This window comes from Pinus tabuliformis, chromosome 3_2 (assembly GCF_031772625.1).
Source record: "Pinus tabuliformis cultivar Carrire ecotype Pingquan chromosome 3_2, CPIR1, whole genome shotgun sequence".
NCBI lineage: Eukaryota > Viridiplantae > Streptophyta > Pinopsida > Pinales > Pinaceae > Pinus > Pinus tabuliformis.
The window spans coordinates 453294696-453316143 of NC_142302.1; the positions used below are offsets into that span (position 1 = coordinate 453294696).

The 21448-nt window shown below is 38.9% G+C and overlaps 1 protein-coding gene across 2 annotated transcripts in view; it reads right to left on the reverse strand.

Moving 5' to 3' along the window:
- Nucleotides 1-418: 418 nt before the first annotated feature.
- Nucleotides 419-21448, reverse strand: part of LOC149181252 (ABC transporter D family member 2, chloroplastic-like) — a 389006-nt gene continuing 367976 nt past the window's right edge. For both annotated transcript variants that reach the window (XM_089416532.1, XM_089416533.1), the window contains exon 10: nucleotides 419-1032. In XM_089416532.1, coding sequence (XP_089272658.1) covers nucleotides 844-1032 — 189 coding nt within the window. In that variant the 3' untranslated portion in view covers nucleotides 419-843. The remainder of the gene's footprint in view (nucleotides 1033-21448) is intronic.

A 21448-nucleotide genomic window follows, 5' to 3' on the forward strand; every position in this document is an offset into this window, starting at 1 on the left:
GACCCGGACAAATGACTTGGCTTGGGGGCTTCAACTAACTGGGTTATACATCAGGGCTAGTTAAGAGATGTCTAGAAACAAGAATAATGATTCCATGTATCACCGTTTTTCCAATTCCTATACGAAAACACTACTTGTTAGAAGAGGGCGTGGCAGATCCTCTATTTTGTTTAACCTGGCCACACTTGTGACTTGATAACTTGGATTTCATGGAAATTGAATGAAATACGTTATGCTACAACTTTAGTTTTACGGAAAAAAAGGGGGATGATCCGTAAGTTTCCCTGTTTTAGCCAATCTAAAATCCAGAGTAGATACTGAGAATACATTTGTTGGTAGAAGCCACCCTAAACATAAACAGTTGAGAATACCTGCTTTGAAGAATTAGAGTCCGGAATTTCATTTGTAGGCTGATATATTTTTCAGAAACATGGAAAATATTTATTATTGTATTGTTTATGTATTAATACCAAACTATAGCCAAGATACCATCTACGGCGTATATATAAATAATCAGGAAGCTCGGCTCAGAATTACAAGTATCACCATTTCTTCTTTACAATCAGGCTCCCGATGAGGCTTTTGGATTTACAAAGAATACAATCAGGAAGGAAAAAATAATAGATGCTATGTCCTTCATTTCTCTTCCAATGAAACCTACAGGGTTTTCCTCAGTATTGTTACAGTTAATCAAGTGTACCAAATGGGATCTTGTTTCTCAAGTAAATTTCGCTTATACATCTCAAAAACTCACGCAACAGATGAGGTGCTTCTAGCTCATCCTGAGAGGAGAATCAACTTCACTGCAGTACCATCAACGCCATGACCAGTTAAGGAAATCATTTATGCAACTGACTTTGTCAAATATGTCTTATCTTGATCAATCGTTTCAAGTATCCAGTTGCGCTCAAATGTATCAATTGCACGATTCTTCAACTGCAGAATCTGTTTGTGATAATCGCGTAGAGTTCTTCTATGCCCGACGCTTATATATGTTATTCCCGCAGCTGCAATTTCTTTGTACAGACGAACCTGCAGTCCAGAAAATTATCGTTAATTCTTCAGGGTTTAACTACCTCAATAGATTTATGCCGCTAGCTTGTAGGTAGAAATAAAATTTTCAAGCCTTTACTTTAATCTGAAACATAACTCTTTAAAATATCAGTAAACATACGGTCCTAAAATATGTTGTAGCCACTTCCAGAAACCATTTCGGATCAGTCCGACACATTTCCTCTACAGGAAATGTCCCTGGACGTTGGAAATGGGTTCTAAAATATTTCAGATTTTACTAGCAAACGTGTAGCAGTTTTCATCCATTTAAGGAAACTGCTGAGGTCGTTTATGATCAACATCTTCTTAACAGGGATCCCCAACACTTGATGGTCATTTCAAATTCAAATCTATAGATCTTAGACCAGATGTAATGTTCACACAATGGTCAACCGCCGGTAGATATATGGCACAGATCCCCGTTACTTTTAATCCTTGATCATTGATCCAGAGAAACATATCCTACAAATGAAATTTCACAATGCAAGTACTTGATAGCGCAGCAAAGTTCATGAATTTTCGTGTCATGCTTCATGTATAAATGAAAATTATGGATTTAAAGAATTCGTATCATTTTCTTGTGAAAGTCAGATGATGGATTTTATCAGGATTTTCTTGCCACTTTTGGAAACTTAGCTCCTAGCATTGCCCGCCATTATATGTGGTTTCCTGAGAAGTCTAGCCCCAGTTTCTTGCCCTTGGTAGACCTTTAGCTGATTTCTTGCCATATCTTCTTCATCATCTTATAAAATGTTTCATACTTAGAGTATTTATATCTTTGTTGTTATCTTGTGATTAATGTTCCACCAAGTTTCCAGTACAAGGGGATATGGGAATGGTGAGATGCACAAAGGGGATGTTTGAGAGCAGCCCCAAATTTTAGGGAATTTAGGGAGGACTAGGGAACATTGAGGTGTGTGTGAGTGTGTATCTGTAATTCAAATTCAAATTTAATAATAATATACATTGATTTATACATCATAAATGATTCAATGAAATAGAAAAAATAAAATATTTATATATGTTGATTTTCTAGTGCTAATTAGACAAGCGCAATTTTCTACAACTAATAGTTACTTCCAATAATATTAGATTACTTTGACACACTCTAGAGCATCACTAAGTAATTACACTCAGAAAATTCAACTGGTCAAATATTGACTACCTTAGAAATTAGACTCCTTGGAAACTTTGACCTCTTCCTCAAATCACTTTCCACGTGTGAGAGAGAGAAAAATGTGAGTGATGAGAGAGCATGAAAATGAGAAGTGCAAGTGTCTTTTTATAGTGATTTTAGGGAGCCCAAAAGGCACATCTCTTTGCAAATTAATTTTAAAATCAAATTATTTTTTCTCTCTTTTAATTTTCGTTCTTCTAATTTAAATTTAATTTTTCTTTCTTTTAACTTGTGTAGTAGTTGGAGAATACCTCTCACAACTACTCAAAAATCAACACTCCCTCTTAGCTAGGGAGGTATTCACCTTGACTTCCTCAAGATGCCTACTTAGCTAAAAAAAATCTCCATCACAAGAAAAGATTGAATGAGCCCGCTATGTTAATGTATCCATTCACTTCATGTTTCATTCCAGAACCACATGTAAAGTGTCATGCATTAGCATCATGCAAAGGATCTAGTGACCGATATGGCAATATAGTTAGGTATCCCCTGACCAGGGAAAACAAAACTAGTCCAGGGTCACTAACTAACCAAGTTGTCACTTGGAACTAGGTCAATTTTTCGTGATCAATGGTGAAACCCTGGACCCTTTTACCATGAGGCATTCACTCTACCCACTAGCCAAGTACCCTTGGCAATATGGTCGGAACCTTATCACTGGGGGAGCACTCCAGTTCCTGGTGCTATTTAGGCCATTCTCCCTAGCCACATTACGTGGCACATGATCAATAACATTGACCTAGGGAGAATGTCTACCCTGATGCTATTTAGGCCATTCTCCCTAGCCACATTACGTGGCACATGATCAATAACCTTGACCTAGGGAGAATGTCTACCCTGATGCTAAAACATCAATGCTCCCTCTCAACGAGGAAGGCATTCTCAACCACTCCAAGAGAAGTACGCAAAATTTATCCAAGACAAAGGTTTTGTGAGAATCTCAACAACCTGTTCATCTGTAGAATGTATTGGAGCCTCACTACTCCCTTTTGTACCATGTCTCACATGTAGTGGTACTTGATCTAAATGTGCTTTGACCTGTCATGGAAAACTAGATTTTCGGAAAGCTTGTTATGAAACCAACTCACAAAAAGATAGAAAAGAGATAAACGCCTTAGAATTCAGTGTCTTCGAGGGGGCAACCTCTTTTACATTACAAAAATGAACAATTCTTGGATGATACAAATGAAAAGACCTCCTTTCTATATATAGGAGTCTAAGGGGTCATAATATAATCAGAGCTGACATAACAATAATAATGAAAGGGCACAATAATAACAATAGTGGGCTTCTATGGGACACAATAATAACAATATGGGGACTACATGAGCACAACAATATAATAAGGGGGTTGTGCTAATAACAATCAGGGGTTACACTAGTAGTATAGGGACCTAACATGCCCCTCTCCTTCAAAAAGTGTTGTCCTGAACGCTTGAGTAGTTCTTGATGCTTTTGTATAAAATTCTTGTCCTCCCATGTGGAATCTTCAGCGAGTAAGTTATTTCACTTGATAAGATAATCTAAAAGTGATTGATTTCGTAGTTGTTGGGTTCTTGTTTTTGTGACTGCTCCAAGTTCGAATATGATTTTTCTTTCCTTGTTAAGTTCTAGCAATATTGTTTGAACTGGGATCTTCTACAACTTTTGAATGAGTGGCCATTCTTCTTCGTCCTTCTTCCATTCATCCCTTGCTTCGTTTATCCAATCTAGTTGGATAATAGAAATAGCACAAAACAATGTTTCCACATCCTCATCCTTTCTTGAGAGTGCATCTGCAACAACATTTTGCTTCCCTTTTTTGTAGATGATTTCAAAGTCATAACCCAACATATTTGTGACCCATTTTTTCTGTTCTTCTAAAGATAATCTTTGTTCTAAAAAGTATTTTAGACTATCATGATCCATTTTTACCTTGAAGTGTCTTCCCACTAGGTAAGGTTGCCATTTTTTAAGTGCATGTAGTATTGCACAAACCTCCTCAAACACACCCTCAAGATTATGAGCACACTATCATTGCCCCTCTCCAATGTGACCACATTAAGCAACCTGTTTGTTGCACTCCTTCCTTCCCTCAGTGTCCTTTCCCCTCCCATCATGACATCATGGCATCCACAAAGCATAATATCATGAGCAATAATCACAATAGGGAATTCTTAAGCTTGGTCATTCATTCATCCATTTTGTGTTTGCAAGAAAAGCTTTGGACCTCAAAAATGAAGTCCTTCCCTTCATCAAAGACTCTTTTCTACGTCATATGGATATCATACTTTCCCGCCTCCCACCCACATCATCCTCCATGTGATTGTGTCTATGTTGGTTTTTGGATCTATTGCACAAGTAATCATATAGGCAAGCATATTTATATTGATCTAATGATATGTTGGTTGCACTGGCTCTATGATTACACTTAGTATTCGCCTGAAATAATATGCATGTTAGGTATGATGTATTGCATGTTGATTTTCTCATTAGAACTAACATCATGTTCTCTATCATGCTAGAATAACGACATTTAGATTAAATTTTATTTCTTGTTGATTTTTATGGCCTAAAATATGCATGGACGATCATAAGATGCCGAAAAAATATGTTGCCCCATGTGTTTGGTCTTTGATATGTGTAGGTAACAGGTCTGCCGTCCCAAGAGATTGATAGTGTTCTCATGACCTCCCCATTCGAGTACGTTTGTGTACTCTTCTGAGAGATCATGTCCTAGTTGGAGCCAGATGTTACCCACTACCTGTGGGTAGTATCCATAGGAGAATGTTTTTTCTCTTAGATGGTCCTCAGTTGGCAGCCAACAACCCCTTCCAGCCACTAGATAGCTCGAAGTGTCAATATCTCCACCACCTAAGCTAGCAATATGGTCCCTTGCTCATATGTTATGATCGTATGTTTGAAGGTGGGCCTTCCAACCCCAAGGTATGGCTTTTCATTGTGTAGTTCGGTACTTTTGTTGACTTATCATGGACACTTTTTGGCATGAGTTAGTGGGGGGATTCGGCGGAAAGAGTAGGCTTGGTTTGTACTCTTGTCTCCTTTGTCCAATTTGATGGTTAACCTTTATCGTAGTCCTGTGGGATATCCTTTATTGGCTACTAGCTTTAGGGGTGGCATTACATGGGAAGCCCTGATCTTGGTTGCGTGATCCCACTTCCTGACACCATACACATCACTCCCCTCCGCTCATTATAACCCCATTCACCATACTTCCCATCTGAGTCCCCATTTGTCCATTGGGTCCATAAGGGCTTAGCCTCCCACTCCCCTTGTCCACACCTTGGGTCGTGCTTAGAATGATGCCCCGAAGGTTGATGCAGCTAAAGAGAAAAGAAAAAGCAAAATTTGGCCACTTTCAACAAGAAATGTACCATAAAATGCAAAAGATGTCCAAGACATACAAATTTAACACATGGGAAAAAGCCAACATGAAGCTCTACCCCTATTATTATGGCCATTGTTGATTTTTGGTAGCATCGGCCTTGAAATTTGGAGGAGAGGCTAAGGCACATGAGATCTCCAAGATCCAGAAATCATTTTGAGAAATTCCACCCATATGAGGAGTTATTAAAATAATTAATATTTTTAATGGGTTCCTAGGTCTAAACTTGGGAAAATAAAAATATTAATGGGTATTAATACTGATAAGGGTGAGAAGCTTCTAGGAGACAAGGATACAGTTTGTTTTAATCTTAGCCGTTGATTAGAGACTTAATCTCGACTGTTGATTCATTAACAAGAAAAGTATAACAGAAGACTTGAGGATCATTTGGACACACATCGGCAGATACTTAGTATCTCAAGGAAAATCAATTCTCAAGTAAAGGAGATCGATTTCAGAGGGAGAGTTGTAGGGTGGAGGAAGAGGAGGGCATTAGCAGCAGGCAGTGACTAAGGAGAAGGTGACGCGAGGATAGTGGGAGACAGCACAGAGAGAGACGCAGTCCAGAGGAGAGACGTAGCCCTCACGCAGAGCCACTCAAAGCCACGTTGAGCCATGCAGAGTGATGCAGAGGTGACGCAGGAGTGGGAGTAGGGTCTCCAAAGTGTCAAAAAATCTCAAAGGGAAAATCTCAGGTGTTTTCTTTCAGTTTCTCTGTAAAATCATTCCTTGTAAAAGCAATTGTCGCTGAAGATTAATAAAGCCCTCATCTGCTGCACCGGTTTCCGGCGTTGGGTTTTTACGGGGACAATTGTCCAAAAGCAACTGTGTTGATGTGATTGGTTCTTGTGCATGTATTTTTCTCTAGGTAATTGTGTGATAACTGCAGTAGAATTTATTTTAATATTTGCTGAAGGGATTTCGTAAATAACTTATTGTGTATTATAAGTAGGTGAAATAAATCAGTTGCTGTAATAGAATTTTCAGTTTAGAAATTTTCACATGGTATCAAAGTAGAGATCCGGCAACAGGAGATGAAAATTGAATATGGGTCAAGAGCATGATGCAGAGGCATCCACTCAAGGGGACTCGCGCAAATTTCCTGAAGAATGCACAAGGGACATGAATTACGATTATTCTATGTTAGTTTCCAGATTGGAAGAAGAAGTCGCTTTCTTAGCAAGCTCTGCCTCCTTTGAGGTTTGGTATATAGCCAGTGGAGCTTCCTAGCATATGATAGGAATCCAGAATGTTTTTCAGTTTATCAAGAAGAAAGAATGAATTTTCAAATCACCATGGGAAATAAGGCAAAGTGTACTCCAGTAGGAAGGGGTTCTATAGTCTTTCAAATTGAAGCAAGAGAGTAGCTTCAAGCAACCAATGTACTGCATGTGCCAAGATTGGGGATGAACTTACTCTCCGTATCTCAACTTCAAAACAAGGGCTATCACATTTTCTTCATTAAGGAGAAAGTATATGTCAAATACCCAAGTTGGAAAAAGAAGGACCAGATTGGAATCAAAAGTAACAGGTTGTACAGGTTGCAGCTAGAATCACTAATGGCACTGATAGGTAGTAATGGAGACAGATTTGAATGAACTATGGCACAGGAGGATGGGACACTTACACCATGGGGCTCTGAAAATTCTCAAGAAAACAGTATCAGGAGTTCCAAAACTAAGTACCGAACGAGATGATATATGCATAGGGTGTGCTTTAGGCAAGTATGCCAAAGCAATGTTTTCCAGAAGTAACAATAGGGCTAAGAGTGTGCTAGGATTGATACACTCAGACATCTGCGGGCTGATATCCACAAAAGCTCTTAGTGGTGCCGAATACTTCGTCACCTTCATCGATGACCATTTCAGAAAGACTTGGATCTACTTTCTGAAAACCAAGGATGAGGTTTTTGGTCAATTCAAAGAGTTCAAGGCTCTAGTGGAGAATCTGATAGGAAAGAAGATAAAAGTGTTGCGCTCAGACAATGGTGGAGAGTATGTTGACAAGGACTTCACCGATTTTTGCGCTAAGGAAGGCATCAAAAGAGAGTGGACAACTCCCTACAATCCGGAGCAGAATGGAGTAGCAGAAAGGAAAAACAGGACTATTGTGGAAGCAGCTAGGGCAATGTTGTATGATTAGGATATGCCTAAATTCCTGTGGGCAGAAGCATGCAGCACGACAGTTTATGTCCAGAACAGGACTCCACATAGGGCATTGGGCAAAATCACTTCGAAGAAGGTCTTCACCGGGAAGACACCTGAAGTCAGTCATTTCAGGATATTTGGGAGTTTAGCGTATTGTCGTATACCCGAAGAAAAGAGAAAGAAATTAGATCAAACTGCTGAGAAAGGATATCTTGTGGGATATAGCGAGAATGCTAAGGCATATAGAGTCTATCTTCCAGGGAGTAGGAAGGTAGTAGTTTGGCGGGATGTAAAGTTCATGGAGGACAAAGATTTCAAGAAATCCCGAGAAATGTCTTCCAAGGAGCAGTTGAAAGACAAGCTGTTGGTCAAACCACTTCGACCAGCAGAAACTAGTACCAGAAATTCTCTTGAAGACAAAGCTTCAGAATAGGAGGAATCTCAAGAAGAGGAAGAGCTGATAGATGTGCCTACTACTAGTGGAAGAACGAGCTAGGAACTCCGACAGATTCTACAGGATGCAGAGGACTTCATTGGTGCACCCAGGAATAATAAAAGGGAGCGAAGACAGCCAGACAGATACCAGGCCTTAGTAGCTCAGGTTGGGGAACCTTCTAGTTTTCAGGAGGCCATTCAGCATCAAGTATGGGTAGATGCTATGATGGAGGAATACAACTCTATAATGGTCAATGATGTCTGGGAAGTGGTACCTAGGCCTCAGGACAGGTCAGTGATAGGTTCGAGATGGATCTACAAGGTCAACTATGCCGCAGACAGTAGTGTGGAAAAATACAAAGTCAGGTTTGTGGCTAAGGGGTATGCTTAGAAGGAAGGGATAGACTACGAAGAAACCTTCACCCCAATAGCTAGGTATACTTCTATTAGAACCATGATATCTCTTGCAGCACAGATGGGGTGTGAGATTCATCAAAGGGATGTCAAGACGGCATTCTTGAACGGAGTAATAAAAGAGGAATTATACATTGAACAACCATAAGGTTTTGAGACACGTGAGAAGAAATGTCATGTATGCAGATTAAAGAAAGCCTTGTATGGGTTAAACAGACACCTAGAACATGGTACGGTCGAATTGATGGCTACTTGCAAAAGATGGGGTTCGTCAAGAGTGACACAGAGCCTAATCTCTACTATCTGGTCATAGAGAATGAGCCTTTAATCCTAGTGTTATATGTGGATAATCTCTTCCTGACAAGATCATCCAGGCTCATCAAAGACTGCAAGAAGAACCTAGCCATAGAATTCAACATAAAGGATTTGGGACAGATGCATTATTTCCTGGGATTGGAAGTTTGGTAGCAGAAGGGTGAGATCTTCCTTGGACAAGGGAGATATGCTACAGAGATCTTGAAGAGATTCAGGATGTAGGATTGTAGACCTATGGCTACTCCAATGATCAACAACTGGAAGAAGATTGATGCATCAAAAGATAAAGACGTTGATCCCACCTTGTACAAGCAACTTATTGGGTCCCTGATGTATCTGGTCAATACCAGGCCAAACATTTGTTACGTTGTCAACACCCTCAGTCAGTTCATGGTGGAACCTAAGAGGGCACACTGGGCAGCAACCAAACATGTTCTCAGGTATATACAAGGAACAATCGAGCATGGAGTATTGTACACCCGAGGCAATGACATCAGGCTAAGTGGGTTCACTGACATAGATTGGGCTAGAAGTTCGATAAATCGGAAAAGTACAACTGCGTACTGTTTCAACATTGGATCAGGGATGACCTCCTGGTGTAGTAGGAAACAAAAATCCGTGGCTCTGAGCTCAGCTAAAGCAGAATATATGGCAGCTAGCACAGTTTCACGCGAAGCCATATGGCTTAGGAAATTGCTTGTGAATCTATTCAGTAGAAGGATGGAAGTGACCTGGATCATGTTTGGTAATCATAGTTGCATCAAGCTATCTGAGAATCCAATACTTCATGATCGGTCGAAGCACATTGATATCAGGTGTCACTTTGTTAGAGATTGTGTCCAACGAGGAGCAGTACAGTTGAGGTCCACTCCTACAGGAGAACAGGTGGCAGACATCCTCACCAAAGCTCTAGGAAGAACAAAGTTTGTCTATTTCAGGGAGAAGATGGGGATGGTAAAGAATCCATTTCAGTAGCAGAAATGGATGAGTGTCAGGAGTTGCAGTGCAGTAGTTAGCAGTGGCAATGCTATGGACATCATGATGCAGCATGTTGAGAGAGAGTTGCAGTACAGATGCAGTAGTGGCAGTGGTAGTGTCATGGGCAGCAGTATAGGAAGCAGCAGTGCAGTGTACGTGGGGCAGCATGCCAGGCATCAGCACAGAGGACCAATGCGGAGGATCAGTGTGATGCTTCTATGGTAAAGCATTGCTAGAACACATTTCTTGCTAAGAGGGAGTGTTGATTTTTGGTAGCATCGAATGTACTCTAGCCTTGAAATTTGGAGGAGAGGCTAAGGCACATGAGATCTCCAAGACCTAGAAATAGTTTTGAGAAATTCCACCCAGATGAGGAGTTATTAAAATAATTATTATTTTTAATGGGTTCCTAAGTCTAAACTTAGGAAAATAAAAATATTAATGGGTATTAATAAAGATAAGGGTGAGAAGCTTCTAAGAGACGAGGATCAAGTCTGTTTTAATCTTAGCGGTTGATTAGAGACTTAATCTTGGCCATTGATTCATCAACAGGAAAAGTATAAGAGAAGACTTGAGGATCATTTGGACACACAACAACAGATACTCAGTATCTCAAGGAAAATCGATTCTCAAGTAAAGGAGATCGATTTCAGAGGGAGAGTTGCAGGGTGGAGGAAGAGGAGGGCGTCAGCAACAAGCAACGACTGAGGAGGAGGTGACGAAGGGGCAGTGGGAGATAGCGCAGAGAGAGACACAGTCCAAAGGAGAGGCGTAGCCCTCACATAGGCTGACGCAGAGGGACGTAGAGGCACTTAGAGTGATGCAGAGGTGACGCAGGAGTGGGAACAGGGTCTCCAATGTGTCAAAAAGTCTCAAAGGGAAAGTCTCATGTGTTTTCTTTCAATTTCTCTGTAAAATCATTCCTTGTAAAAGCAATTGTTGTTGAAGATTAATAAAGCCCTCATCTACTGCACTGGTTTCCAGCATTGGGTTTTTCCAGGGATAATTGTCCAAAAGCAACTGTGTTGATGTGATTGGTCCTTGTGCATGTATTTTTCTCTGGGTAATTGTGTGATAACTACAGTAGAATTTATTTTAATATTTGTTGAAGGGATTTCGTAAATAACTTATTGTGAATAATAAGTAGGTGAAATAAATCAGTTGTTGCAGTAGAATTTTCAGTTTAGAAATTTTCACAGCCATCACCCTAGTTCCTAGGGTCCCTTGTGTTAATTTGATAGCTCGGTGACAAATTCCAACCATGGGACTAGATTCCTTTGTTTGAGAGGACCAATTTTGACTATTGAAGCACTCAATTTGGATAAGGGAAAGTGTACTTATGAAGAAAAGCCCATATATGCACATTTGGATAGGTCAGCCCTAACAGGGATCGGCCACCCTTGGAAGCCTATAAATACAAGTGACTTCAAACTCATTTGGACATCACCAAGCATCTTCTTCTCCTCTTCTTCATTGATTGGTTCGCACAGGTCTAAGGTTGGGTCGATGAAAGAGGTTCACACAACTCTGAGGTTGGGTCGACGAAAGAGGTTCGCATAGTTCTGAGGTTGGGTCGACGAAAGAGGTTCACATAGTTCTGAGGTTAGGTCAACAAAAGAGGTTCACATAAGTCCAAAAATATAGGGTTTGAAGCTCACACGTGTTCTAGGGTTTCTGGGTCATAACGCAGGCTCGTCAAAAGCAATTTTCGATCACAACCACTGGCTAGCAAGCTCAAGGGAGCAGTTGGAAGGTCTCAACCACATGCACAACTCTTCTTTCATGAGGTTGGGCTTCTAGGCTAAAATTTGACAGTTGACTACGATTGACCATAGTTGACCAAAGTCAAGTCAAGTTGACTCAGGTCTGGGTTGTTGAGAACATATTTTGAATGGTGTTGGGTTAATTTTGTTGAATGATTTTGTATTGGGCTCATTGTAATCTTTGCTGAACATTTTATGACAATCTAATAAGAAGAAGAATCAAAGGGTTTTCCCCATAGTGGGTTTTCCCAGATCTTTGACCAAATCTGGTGTCTCTTGTTGATGTATTGATTTCCTCCTTTGTCATTATATTTATTGTTCTATCTTCAATTACTGTTGAGGATTGGAAAGATTAATTGTTATTGAAAAGATTGCTAATTGAATAATTGAATTGGGCTAAAGTAATTGGAACAAAATAGAGAAGTGTGAAAATTAACATGGTATCAGAGCCAAGGTGAAGGACAAGCCCAAAATGAGACAATTATTGAAGTAATCATCTTTGGAAAGTTGAAGGAGCCTATCTAGTCAAGTCAAGATGTCTTCCACTTTCTTCAAGGAACAAGAAAAGTTGGGTGACTCATCTAATTTTGCTGCATGGAAGTCAGGTTGGAGATCATAGCTGATAACAATGATGTTTTGGAATACATTCAAGGAAAAGTGCCTGACCCTCCAAAGAATGGTTCTGCCGTTGCCAAGAACAAGTACAAGAAAAGTGAGTTGAAAGGAAAGAAAATTATCGCTGATGGTTTACAAGATAATTTATTTGCATATGTTGGAAATTTGAGAAAGTTTAAGGACATGTATGATAAGATAGCTGGCATGTATGAAGTCAACAATTTGAATGAAATCATCTCCTTGAAAGATCAACTCAAAGACATGAAGATGGACAAAGGAGAGTCTGTGCAATCCTACATTATGAGGATATCTCGTCTTAGAGATCAATTGCAAAGAGTTGGGGAAGCTATCCATGATAGGGAATTGGTGATTGTGACTCATACAGGTCTCCCTCTGATTTGGGAAACCTTCATTACTACTATAAGCAACAAGAATACCCTCCCGTCATTTGATGAGATTGTTGGAAAGCTCACTCAAGAAGAATCAAGGATGATATCAAGAAGAAGGATTCAAAAGCATGAAGAAGGAGAGCCCGTTGCATTTGTCACTCAACACAGAAAGAAGAAAGGAAAATGAGGTCCATCAAAGTCAAGAAGTCTGCTCCTCAAAATTCAAAGAGAAGGAATAATAGAACATCATCTCACATTGAATGTTACAATTGTCATAAGAAAGGTCATTATGCTCAAGATTGCCCCGAGAAGAACAATGGTCCACGCTACAACACTAGAAGCAACAACAACAGGTTTGATGATCGAAGAAGAAGAGATGACCGAAGGAATGATCGCAATGGAAGAGATGAAAGAAGAAGAGATGCTCCAAGTGATCATGAAGAAGATCATCATCCTCAAAAGAAGTCAAGATTCTCTAAGTATGAAAGTAATGTTGCAAATCAATCTGAATATATTCTTATTTCTTCCCTCACTAGTTCTTCTCCTCCGGATTCATGGGATAGTTGGTTGGTTGATAGTGGGGCCACTCATCATTTCTCTGGTTATAAAGAAGTTCTCTCTAATTTGGTAGAGAGGGAATCAAATTTGAAAATTGTTTTGGAAGACAACTCCACTCATCTCGTTAAAGGCTTTGGGTCCACCAAATTTCATTTGGATTTTGGGGAATCTATTTAAACCATGATGTGATGTATGTGTCGGGATTGAAGAAGAATTTGGTATCAATATCTGCTTTGGAGGACAAAGGGATGAGGGTTGCCTTCATCATGGGAAAGGTTCTTACTTGGCCTATTGGATAACCTATGAGAGATGCATTTATATTGGGTTCAAGATTTGAGGGACTCTATAGAGTCACTGGTAGACCCCTTCTAGCATTGGTCCATGATACTAATCATCTAAGTGAGCTATGGCACCGAAGATTGGCTCATCTACATTATGATTCTCTTCCGAAATTGAAGAAATTGGTCTCTGGTATTCCTGATGTTCAAGCCCAACATGATGGAGTATGTCTAGGTTGTGCCAGTGGAAAGAAGACAAGGGGACCATTCCCCTCTAGCAAGAATAAGACGAATGACATCCTCCAACTCATTCATTCTGATATATGTGGTCTAATGCCCGTGCATTCTATTGGTGGTCATCTCTACTACATCACCTTCATTGATGAATTCTCAAGAAAGACGTGGATATATTATTTGAAGCACAAGGATGAAGCCTTCGAAATGTTCAAGGAGTTCAAATATTTGGTCGAAAATCAAATAGGGAAGAAAATCAAGATATTTAGGTTTGACAATGGTAGAGAGTACATATCAAATGAGTTCATTGATTTTTGCAAGAAGGTATCAAGAAAGAGACAATTGTGCCCTATACTCCCGAACAAAATGGAGTAGCTAAAAGAAAGAACAGGTCTATTGTAGAAGTCGATCGTGCCATGCTCCATGATCAAAAGTTGCCAAAGTTCCTTTCGGGAGAAGCAACAAATGTTGTGTATATATTCAAAATAGGGTGCCTGATCAAGCATTGGACAACAAGACCCCCGAAGAAGTGTTCACAAGCGTCAAGCCCGATGTTGGCCATCATCGTATCGTTGGATGCCCCATATATTTTCATGTGCCAAAGGACAAAAGAAACAAGCTAGAAGCTAAGTCACAGGACACGTCCAAAAGGGTCCCGTGTCCCGTATTTTACGTATTGGACACGAAAACGACCCTAATACGTGTCGAATATGTTTTTTAACGTGTCCTGGAAATTGAATACATATTCTATGGTTTTCTTCGTGTCCCTGAATTTCGAAAACGCGTATTTCGTTTGTTGAAAACGTAGCCCTAACGTATTTCGTCCGGTTGAATACGTATGCTGCAAAAAGTGTAATTTAAAGGCCGCGCGATGGATTTTTGCGGGTTATTTTCGTCCTGTGCTGTCTGGAGCTGTCGTGTGGAGTCGTCTGGAGCAGATTGTGGTGCGGCTGGTGCGATTGCTGTGCACTTGCAGCATTCAAGACCGGCACTCAGCCAAGTTCGTGCACTGCTCTAGGTAATCCTCCTCTGTGTATCAGTCCTTTTCTTCAGCAATACATTACCAGCAGTTCATCCCAATACAATTTCAATGTACCAGCACTCGTTCCTTTACTGAAAATCGTGTATCTGTGGCTCTACATGCACAGGAATAGTAGTAGCAGCTAACTCATCCAGCTAGATAAGGGTTACGGCCTGCCCAGAATTGTTAGCAACCTCCAGCACTGAGATTCGTTCCACACAGCGCACAAGAAACACTAAACTCAGTCCCTTTTAAGGATACGCTCAGCCATCTGCACAACAATGGATGTGGCCCCACTACAAAAGTAAACTCAATCTAATAAGCACCATACCGAAGCATATTTCCTTCTTGATCAAATGCATTCATCCCCATCCTGGATCAAGCATCTTAGGCCTGAATGTTTGAATTACAACGGTGATGAATTTGTAATGATGATGGGTGCCTAAAAGAACCACAAAAATTGCCATGCATACAACTGCCAGTGAATTCTGCTAGCTTTACTGGGTCCTTTAGGCACCTAGAAATACTAATGTTCTGATATTTTCCCATGATAAAACCACCATATGGGTCCATCAGCATTTCCTGGTTCAAGCAAGGTTTCTCCATGTATTTGGTTTTGACTGACAACTACATTAGAATACAAACATCATTAGGGAGACATAGATTCCTATAATATGAGAGTTATGTCTTAACAATGATGCTTTAAAAGATCTCAGAGGATCTTGATGCTGCTCGTAAACTCACAAGCCATGAATAATATGCACAATAGTGACTACATCCTGAGCAATTACATGATTTTTTCACCTTAGATTTTGTCGAAAGGTGAAAGAAACAAATGGCTTTTACAAAGAGGCATAATTTTTTATATAAATTTTCCCATGGAAACCAACATTAGAAGGCATCACATTTACCAACCAAAAGAAGGCATTCCTTTAACTGCTAGGATAACAATATTGAGTAACAGCAGTTCTTAAATATAGCATTAGGATGACATATCTGCATCAAAGGTCTGTCCCAAACAATGCTAGAACCTGGCCCAGAGCTTTGGAGATAATTTGGACGTTGAGAAAGGGGAATTTGTCCCTCTTTGAGCTAGGACTTTGACCCAGGTAAACTCAGATATGCTCAGACTCTCTTAATGAAGAAAGTTCTTATATTGTTTGCAAAATTTCAGAGTATAAAGTGGAAGAAAACCCTCCTAATCTCTGTCTTCCTCTTCCACAACACGTCCAGAACTCCTCCAGTAAATCTGAGATAGTTTGGCACTGATAAGGGAGATGTACGCACAGGTAACAGGATGATATCAGCTCTCACACCCAGGCAGAGGTATCACGGCCTGTTTGTTTTCAAGGCAGCCTCCAAATCTGTAATATGTCCCTCACACCAAAGAGAAAACTCAAACTTGGACCCTTTAATTATATTTTAATTTGATTAGATAAGCTGCAACCTGCAATTTAATATGGATAAAAAACTATATTTCGGTATATATATATATATATATATATATATTTTATTAAATATATATAAAACGTGTCCCCCGTGTCCTGTTTCCGGGTCGCTGCGTTTCGTATTGAATACTCGTATTTACGTGTCCTCCGTGTCTCGTGTCCTCGTGTCATGTGACTTAGGCTAGAAGCCATAGGAAGAAAATGTATGTTTGTTAGATATTGTGAAAATTCTAAAGCATTTAGAATATATATTCCTGGTCAAAGGAAGGTTGAAATTAGCAGGGATGTAACATTCAATGAAGATGTTTCCCTTGGGAAAGCAAGGGACCTTCCTCCGCCTCCTCCTCCTGAGAAGAATGATGATATGGATATTTTAGATGGTCCTTTCGTGCCTGAATCTGAGACAAACATTGTTGATGATCCCATGGAGCCCATGGATCCCTTAGATCCTCCTCCAAGTGATCCTCTTGCCAGGAAGAGGCCACTTTGGCTCCGTGACACATTATAGGATGATGAAAGACGAGTTCTTGTTCGAAGATCATTTAGAGAAAGGAAGAAGCCATGCAGATTCTAGGGATATGTTGCAACCATGAACACTATGATTGAAGTTGAACCTCCCACCTTTGAAGAAGTCGTGAAAGAAAAAGTTTGGAAGGATGCTATGGCTGAAGAATATGAATCAATTATGAAGAATGGTGTATGGGATGTTGTGCCGAGACCAAAGGGGAAATCCGTGGTGACTTTAAAGTGGCTATTCAAGATCAAACATGGAATTGATGGTAGCATTGAGAAATATAAAGCAAGGTTTGTGGCCCAAGGATTCTCCCTGAAGAGGGAGAAAATTATGATGACATATTTGCACATGTAGCTTGATATACAACCATTCGTTCGATAGTTTCTCTTGCCACAAGTCAAGGATGAACCCTACATCAGATGGACGTAAAGACAACATTCCTCCATGGCATGTTACAGGAAGAAGTGTATGTTGAGCAGCCACAGGGATTTGAAGTAGAGGATTGAAAGACACATTTTTGTAGGTTGAAGAAAGAATTGTATGGTTTGAGGCAAACCCCCAGAGCATGGTGCGCATGCATAGACATTTATTTGGTGAAGTTGGGATTCACTAGAAGCAATGTCGATCCCAACCTCTACTTCAAGGTAGTCCAAGGTATGTCATTGATTTTGGTTTTATATGTTGACGATCTATTTTTGACAGGTAGTGAGCCCCTGATGATCGAGTGTAAGAGGAAGTTAGCCTTTGAATTCAAGATGAAGGACCTTGGACTCATGCACTACTTTCTAGGCCTTGAGGTGTGGCAAAGGCTCGGTGAGATTTTCCTTTCACAAGGAAAATATGTCGTGAAGCTATTGGAGAGATTTCGAATGACAGAATGCAAGTCCCTATCCACACCGATGGAAATGAACTTCAAGAAGTTATGTGAAGCTACAAGACCCGATTTGGCGAATCCATTCAAGAATAGACAGTTGATTGGGGCCCTGATGTTCTTAGTGAACACTCGTCCAGACATATGCTATGCAGTGAACACGTTGAATCAATTCATGACCAAGCCTCTCCATGCAGATTGGATCATTGTCGAACACATCTTGAGATATTTGCATGGGACAATCACACTTGGTTTGAGATATTCTACTAGAGATGTTCGACTTCATGGATACACCGATGCTAACTAGGCAAGAAACGTTTTCAACAGGAAGAGTACATCTAGGTGTTTTTTTAGTCTTGGATCTGCCATGATATCTTGGATGAGTAGGAAGCAAAAGTTCGTAGCATTGAGTACCATCGAGGCAAAATACATTGCCGCTAGCATGGCTAGCCGCAGAGCATTTTGGTTGAGGAATCTCTATGGAGAGCTATTTGAGCAGGTCTTAGATACTACAGTGATATATAGCGACAACAAGAGTGGGATCTGTCTAGCAAAGAATCCCATATTTTATGACATGTCCAAGCACATAGAGATTTAATATCACTTCATTCGATACATGGTGTAGAGAGGATCCTTTAGACTCCATCACATATCAACAGACGAGAAGATTACAGATATTCTCACCAAGGCTTTACCGAAAGGGAAGTTCTTGGTCTTCAGAGAACAACTTGGACTGATGGATGTGACCCCTCCTAATAAGGAGCATCATTGATCGAGAACACTGAGCTAACTCTTCCCCCTTGTTTGAGCTCCCAAGGTGAGGAATTGAGATGGAGGGCTCCTGGGGTTGAGGGATCTCTGGACAATAGGGTCATAGATGTTGCTCCCCTATCTGTTACCCATAGGGTTGGAGATGTTGCTCCCTTATCTTGGTCTTTGTAGAGTATACCCCAGTTGGCATCATACCCACAAGTTGGGCTTGTTGGGATTACCGCTCCCCGTTTGGCCAACAGGTTGAGAGTGTACTTGGGGGTGTACAACTCAAGTTGATTATGATGCAGGTGTTCTACCACATGACTCTTGAGGGTCATTGTTGGGAAGATCAGTGGGCAATAGGATGGGTTGAGATGTGCTCCCCTATATCACCTATTTCTCGATATGGGGTTGAAGATGTTTAGCTCCCCCATGAGATTCTGGGTTGAGATGTGCTCCCCGATGTAGTTTTGAGTTGATATGTGCTCACTGATATTGTTTCAGATTGAGATGTGCTCTCTGACATTATAGAGGGTGGTATCTAATGCTCCCCGATGATTCTTCTCCTTTAGATTTGAGAATGTTTCAACCGATAAAGTTGAGCATAGATGGGACGTGATATGACAACAGGATTCACATGATTATTACATGATGTCGTTGAAATTTCTCAATAATTGAGAGGGAGTGTTAATTTGGCAGCTCAGTGACAAATTCCAACCATGGGACTAGATTCCTCTCTTCAAGAGGACCAATTTTGACTATTGAAGTGCTCAATTTGGATAAGGGAAAATGTACTTATGAAGAAAAGTCCACATATGCACATTTGTACAGGTCGACCCTAACAGGGAATTGGTCACCCTTGGAAGCCTATAAATACAAGCAACCTCAAGCTCATTTGGACATCACCAAGAATCTTCTTGTTCTCTTCTTCATTGATTGGTTCGCACAGGTCTGAGGCTGGGTCAATAAAAGAGGTTCGCATAGGTCCGAAAATATCGGCTTCGAAGCTCGCACGTGTTCTAGGGTCTCTGGGTCATAATGAAGATATGAAAGGGGTTTATATTATCCCCTGCTCCTGTGGGACCCCTTATATTGGTGAAACCGGCCGCTCCATTAATCAGAGGATTAGTGAGCACGCTGCTGACCTTAAGCATAGAAGAGCTAAGTCTTCCGCGTTAGCTGAACATGTAGAAAAAACTAATCATCATGTTTGCATTGAGGAAGCTAGTGTTATCGCTAAGGTTCCGCATTTCCATCATCGGAAATTTAGGGAAGCTATTGAGATTGAAAAGAGACCCAACAATCTCAATAGAGATGATGGTTGGAAAATCAGTAGGTGCTGGGTCCCAGCACTTTCTTCTTGATCGTTTTTCTTGTCTCTTACTATTATTTTTATTATTATTATTAATCCTTTATTAAACAATTACTATTAAAAATTGCAAATAAGAAACTATTAAACAATTAAACTATTAAACAATTAACCTATTTATATGTTTAAACTAATAATTTCAATTTCAATTTTAATTATTCTTACATTTTTATTTAATTTATTTTATTATTTAATTTTTAATTTTATGTATTTATTTATCCCCTTTCCTTTTAGTTTTAATACCTATAACTAACTATAATTATTTTATTTTATTTTATTTTCTAATTTCCTTTTTTTTGGATTTTTAATTGATTTATTCTTTTGTTCTAATTCACTTATTTATTTATTTATTCTAACTAAATTACCCATTAGTTCGTTTACATTTTATTTATTTCAACCATTTTTATTTATATAAATTAAATAAATAGTTTATTTATATATTTACTATTATATTTTTCATGTATTTATTTATATATTTATTGATTTATTTAATAAATAAATAATTAACTTATTATTTGTAAAATTCTTCATTTATATATTTATATTTTATTTAATAAATAAATAATTTATTATTAATTTATAATTCTTTGTTTATATTTCAGCTAATATAACTAAATTTATATGTATTTATTTACCCCACTAATGATACCATTTATTTTTATTTAATAAATAATTTATTTACATTTTTATATTTATATATTTACTATTATATTTATTTATATATTTATTGATTTATTTAATAAATAAATAAATAACTTATTATTTGTAAATTCTTCATTTATATATTTATATTTTTATTTAATAAATAAATAATTTATTATAATTCTTTATTTATATTTCACCTAATATAACTAAATTTATATATATAAATATTTTATATATATTTATTTACCCCACTAATGATACCATTTATTTTTATTTTTCATTTAATAAATAATTTATTTACATATTTACTATTATATTTATTAAATTATATTTTTTCATATATTTATTTATTTAATAAATAAATAAATAATTTATTATTCTTCATTTATTTATTTATTTATCTTACACCTAATGTAACTAAATTTATATATTTTTATATATATTTATTAATTTTGATTTATTTATTATTATATTTTATACCTAATATAACTAAATTTGACCTTGCTCCTTAAGTCAACTTTTTGCCCAGGTAACCGTTGGTGTCTCTGCTCTAGCTATTTAAACAGGCAACGCTGGATCTGTTTTTCAACTTGTCCTGACGATGAACCACACTGGTTGGTTCGAAACGCGTCGACAAATGGTTTCTCATGTGATTTTCGCCGAAAAATCTATCATTAACTTGTTATGGATCACAGAAGCCTCAACTCTACAATCACAAGCTCGTCAAAAGCAATTTCCAGTCACAACCAGTGGCTAGCAGGCTCAAGGGAGCAGTTGGAAGGTCTCAATCATATGCCCAACTCTTCCTCCGTTCAGTTGGGATTCTAGGCTAAAATTTGATAGTTGACTACAGTTGACCACAGTTGACTAAAGTCAGGTCAAGTTGACTCAAATCTAGGTCGTTGCTAAGAACATATTCTGAATGTTGTTGGGTTAATTTTGCTGAATGATTTTGTATTGGGCCCATTGTACACTCTGCTGAATGATTTTGTATTGGGCCCATTGTAAACTTTGCTGAACATTTTATGACAATCTAATAAGAAGAATAATTTCAAAGTGTTTTTCCCATATTGGGCTTTTCCCTTG